General features: G+C 38.0%; 1 protein-coding gene across 1 annotated transcript; it reads right to left on the bottom strand.

The window, feature by feature from the left end:
* Window positions 1–2,284: 2,284 nt before the first annotated feature.
* On the bottom strand, window positions 2,285–5,011 carry LOC120443199 (arrestin domain-containing protein 3-like). Its single transcript, XM_039621336.1, has 6 exons — window positions 4,773–5,011; window positions 4,212–4,269; window positions 3,980–4,127; window positions 3,567–3,663; window positions 3,229–3,485; window positions 2,285–3,072 (listed from the first exon to the last, which is right to left on the bottom strand). The coding sequence occupies exons 3-6, from the start codon at window positions 4,121–4,123 to the stop codon at window positions 2,683–2,685; spliced, it is 888 nt and encodes a 295-aa protein (XP_039477270.1). The 5' UTR covers window positions 4,124–4,127; window positions 4,212–4,269; window positions 4,773–5,011; the 3' UTR covers window positions 2,285–2,682.
* Window positions 5,012–5,399: the final 388 nt, after the last annotated feature.

Raw genomic sequence — 5,399 nt, forward strand, 5'->3', positions numbered from 1 at the left:
TAATTAAAGTACCCATAAATTATATGTAATAAATGTGTGTTAAAAGATGCATTTGGCATGTCTGATATGCAAAAAGCTGTATATCTTTTCTTATTATTTAAAACAAGGTAACATAACTGATTAGCAGTCAGTACCAAGCCCACGGGCCTGCCTGTAGAGAACCACAAACTTATCTAGGTAACCTACAACTGCTCTCTGCTGTACTCATTTTTTGTGTGTCAACCACATTAGCATTACTACTTAAGTGGACAAACACATGCAAATCCAGGCAAACATGGCTCAACATGCGGTTTGTAACCACACAAGTGCAAGAGCACTTCATTCAACAGTAAAACAACTAAATAAACAAGCACATGTGTAATTTTTTGTTGTTGTTATTGTTTTTTAAAGGTTGATAAATCCTGTAATGGAGCTTCATCTGTTTAGCTCTGCAATGCTCTGCTTTGCTTGAAACCACTGACTGAACCTATGCGTAATGCATTTGAAACCAAGACTAACTGACCAAGCAGCGAAGTTCACACTCATTACATATAAAAAAAATGTAAATCTAGCTGTTTAAATAAAAACCTTTACAGGTGTCAATCAGTTATAGTCTATAAATATGCCCTTCATTTTAAACACTGCTGTTTTTTCATAGTTCTGATGTAATACAGGAATTATAACTGCACCTGCTTTGCTTTACAAATAGGGCAAAGATCTGGTGGTTTTTGAGAAAATGACACCTGCAGACCTGTTTCTCTGTTAAACCCACTCACACTTCATTAGGTACCATTAACAAAACAGTGATCCCAAAAATGCTGACATCTGCAAGGGAATGAAAACCGGCAACCTGCGGGTGCTGCTGTAAGCTATGATCTTTGTCTGAACCCACACATAACAGACCAAAGCCAGTACCAGGGCACATATCCACATTACTTCAACAAAGTTACAGCTACAATAAAAAAAAGGTCTGGAAGGGCATGAATGCTGCGAAAATTAGATAGTTTGACATTTCAAAGAAAGTTTCAAAGAAAAACATTTTAATGTAAAAATCAATGGTTCAAACCCTGTCAGCGTTTTTTATCAATATATGTACGAGCTTTCAGTGAAAACAAGAAATTTTGGGCATGACCTTAAACTTCTCACCCACAGTTTTTGTTTGTATAGACAGATTAAATTTGTTATCTCCTTTATCAGCTTCATCACTTGCAAATTGCCTTTCAGCTACTTAAGAAATGTTTACAACAGTTCGAACAGCTAAAATTAAAAACAGCTACACTAATGAGGTAAACAGCGACACATGTTACCTTTGAAAATGATGCAGAGGAAAAAACAGACGTTCACTAGCACTTTTTCCATTTTGGTGGCAGGCGAAAGTAGCCTATCCTATGGTCATGTGCTTGTGTTGTCTGAGCAACAGCAGCAGGTGGGAGGAGCTAAGGATTCACAATATCAATAGATGAGCAATAAATACAATAAATAGTGACCATGTGACACTTTTTAATCCTCTTAAGGGGGGATGAAATGTTTAAGTATCATTTAGATTTCTTTGTTTGCAATGAAATGCTTTACAACTGTCCAAAGGAGTTTAAACTATTCAAGATCACTCTTACAAGTGCTGTTCCTATTCTCCACCCATGACTGGCAGATCTTTTTACAAATGCTAACAGTACAGTCTCTCCTTCCACTAGAAAACCATTGCAACCGATACCACCTTTAGTGGTAAACATGCAATATTTGCCACTGTGGCACGCATGGTTTATTGCCTGCAACCCAGGTGCTACGACTCCATGGAATACTAATTAGGTTTAAAGGGGTGTAAATCTGGGAACGCCTTGGTGTTCCCCCGGATGAGCTGGAGGAGGTGGCTGGGGAGAGGGAGGTCTGGGCTTCTCTGCTTAGGCTGCTGCCCCCGCGACCCGATCTCGGATAAAGCGGATGAGGATGGATGGATGGATGGGGTGTAAATCTGTTTTAGCAAGACAACAAGTCTTAGAGGAATGGCACAGTTTGTGAGGCTGAATGGTTATGTGGTCTTTTTCTCTGTAAAGATTCACCACATAGGATGCTATCGGGATAAAATTCCTAACTCCCTGCACATAAAAACAGGAATTGAGATTTTTTGTCCTGTTTTCAGCAGATAAATGTCAGGCTTATGATTCAAATTATTTCCTACTTAATGATCTTTAAGCTTGGGTATAAAACATGTTTTAGTAAAAAGAACAAAAAAGTTTGTTGCACATATGAACGAATGATGTTAAAATATTAAGTTTTATCAAACTTTAATGAGCTTATATTTATTTTTATATTCAATGGGTGACACAAACACAATACTAGCACAAAAAGTAGGCAACACATCAGTGGAGGATGTCAATTTGGCTGGAGTTGTTCACCATAACTCCTAAAAGCCCAGCTCTATGTCACATTTTCCGATACATGTTACCCACAAAGAGTCAGAAACATTATGGTACATCTTGAGACAGTCTGGGACCAGGAATATATTCATATGTAGGATTTACAAAATGTTTTGACACATGCTCAATCATCCAGGTAAGGAATCCCAAAAAGTAAATTCAGTTCATTTCAAAGTAACTTTCTCAGTACGAAAAAATGTCTGAACAATTATCCAGTGACTAAAGAAATCGCTTACAGTTTATTTTTGGCTTATTCGCTTAATAAATCCAGTTCAGCTTCTACAGTCATTCATTCATTCTGATGCTGGTAAATGGACAAATATAGTGGAGGTTCTTCTCCACGCAGAGCAGTAGGGCCTGGATGTTGCACAGACGGTGCTATGAAAGCTGGAACTGAAAAACCCTGTGAAACAGCACCTGGTGGCCACTGGTTACAATCACTTGTTATATTTGCATGCTGAGTGGGATCTGGGGTGGAGTATTGATAAACACCTGACCCTGTGAGTATAGGATCCAATCCAGTGGGGAGAGTAGAGGATGTGAACTCGCTGTAAGCTGGAGGCTCAACTGTCTCAGGCCCCAAAGCCTCACGACTCTGAGTTGGAGCAAATTTAGAAGGAAGGATGACCAGTGGAAACACCACCTCTGGGTCAAGGGCAAAACTAACGTCCAGATACACCTGGGAAACAGTCAGAGATGGAGAAACTTGTAAAGCATTATAATCTGCAATAAAGATGTTGTGTTTAGACACATGTTTACTTTTTATTATTTATCCACAAATGTTTGCAAAAAAGCAGGTTCATTTCTGAGGTAAAACAAATGTATTGTTTCTTACCTTTATGTAATATTCAACTGAGATGATTTCACAGTTACGGAGGGTGGGAATGGCATCACTGGGAACTTTCAGCTGGCAGGAGGCAGTTTGCTCTGAGTTTGGACGGATAGTGTCTCCGACCATTTTGAACAGCGTTTCCTTGCTGCTATTAGTGTTGTCCTGGCAACTGTACACCGTTACCTGCTGAAGTTTGAATTTGAGCCTCATGTTCTTGGAAGAGGAGTTGCAGATTTTGGCGACAACAGATAAGGTTTCACCTGTCAAAAGCAAATATTAACAATACGCTGCATTTTTTTTACTCTATCAACATTTGCTAGAGCACGTTGCAGATGCTTTACCTGGAGAACAAACTCCTCTGTTAATGGTAGCACAGATCTGGACCTGTCCCTTGGAGAGACCACTCATCTTTTTATGCACTGAACTGGACTGTGGACACTATAACAAACCAAATAAACATTTTTCCAGATCAACTAAATGCCTCATGTGGAGAAAATGCAGAAGAAAATACCTCAATGTTGTTTTTAGGCTTCAGATCTAGTCCAGGTAATCATCATCAACGCTGAATTCTCTTGTATGTTACATTTACACTGTTGGTATCTTTGAACTGATGACTATCCCTGAGATATATAAACAAAAAACTTTAAAGTGTAAAAGGTAACTCAGGTTTTTGAATCTGAAACATTTTTTATTGAATAGTTAGAACACATTTTCCAAAAATCTGATGTTTAACATATGTCACTCTAGTGTTTACCATCATTTGAGGAGTGTGTGGACAGGACTTTGACACAAAGTTGATCTCTTTTAGTACTTTCGAAGGCAGTCGCCAGCTCCTAGATATCTTGGCTTCAAAGGTGTAGACAATATTTCCATGTTTTCCCTTGAAGGACGAAGGCATCCTCCTGTAAAACAGAACTAATCAGGAATGCATTCATTTGCAAAAGCAAGATATTTATTAATGTTGGATGCTGCAAATTCTCACTTACCCCTCTGGGATTTTGAGCCTGAACTTAAAGATGTGCACTCTTTTTGGAAGAACAGTCCCTGCAAGAGTCGTTTGATTAACATTTGATCTCAATCTCATATTCTCAAAGTTAACTGTTTTCTTTTTCTCTGCTACACTATTGAACCCATTGATACTTCCTTCTGTCCGCCTTTTGTTTTGTTTGGCATTACAGATAAAAGTGTTAATATTTTTTAACTATAGCTGCCAATAACAGATAATAAAAGACAAGTTAACCAACTTGAATTAGTTCTCAATCTTTTTTGTGGTTTGACCTGGAATCCTATCATGCACACCTCGATAAGATGTCTTTATTTATTCATTTATTTATTTAGATTTTTGTTCTTATTATTTTGGGACATATCTTTCCTCAGACTCTTCACTTCATAAGAAGAAAAATAACCTTTTGGGTTTTTTTTAAAGTAAGGAATCTAACTGTAGCAATTTCGCTTTTTAATACAACACATTGCCACATTTCCTGATAAATTTCATAGCTACAAACACCTTTAAGTACAACAAACTCTGTTTGACTTTGACATCCTACCTTCATGATTTTCTGCAACCAAGTATTCCTTCACTTTGAAATATCTCCTGTGCGCACTTTGCAGTCTCTCGACAGGTACACCTACTTCTGTCCATTCTACGTTAGCTTCTCCTTTGGCTTTTACATAAACGCTCTTGACTTTGACGTCTTTTTTCAACCTGAAACTAACTGTGCCCACTATGGTATCGCCTTCAGAATAGCTGCTGTTGTCACTGATTGTTTCAAAAGTCACATTTAAGTTCTTTATGGGAGACATTTCAGAGCCGAGTGAAATGCAGAGCGTTTTTCCAGGCACTGATAAACTGATGTAAGCGATATTACAGGAAGCTCCGCCTAAAGAGTGAGATCGTAATTTATCATTCTACCCAATATCATATATATCTAAATATCATATAAAGAGAAACCTCATATATTTATGCAGTTTAGAGTGATGTGAGAAACACTACCAGGTCACAAACGATGCTCACAAGAAGAAGATTACATTCACAGCAAATTGGCAGGTTTTTAAAGTATATTCCAGTAAAACCCCGAAACCTATTAAAATATGCTTATGATGTGCTGGTGACTGTGAATTGGGCGCTCATATATGTGGTATCTGCCGCTAGTCCATCTGTAATGGACTAGCGA

The sequence above is a fragment of the Oreochromis aureus genome, linkage group 12, assembly GCF_013358895.1.
Source record: "Oreochromis aureus strain Israel breed Guangdong linkage group 12, ZZ_aureus, whole genome shotgun sequence".
Classification (NCBI taxonomy): Eukaryota; Metazoa; Chordata; class Actinopteri; order Cichliformes; family Cichlidae; genus Oreochromis; species Oreochromis aureus.

What these genes read in the sequence shown, in the direction of transcription:
- LOC120443199 (XM_039621336.1), bottom strand. Translation starts at nt 4,123, where the DNA reads ATGCCTTCGTCCTTCAAGGGAAAACATGGAAATATTGTCTACACCTTT. An exon ending in CACACACTCCTCAAATGATG is followed by an intron (nt 3,664 to 3,979) that starts GTAAACACTAGA and finishes GGTTTGTTATAG; the next exon opens with TGTCCACAGTCCAGTTCAGT. An exon ending in CAGAGGAGTTTGTTCTCCAG is followed by an intron (nt 3,486 to 3,566) that starts GTAAAGCATCTG and finishes TGCTTTTGACAG; the next exon opens with GTGAAACCTTATCTGTTGTC.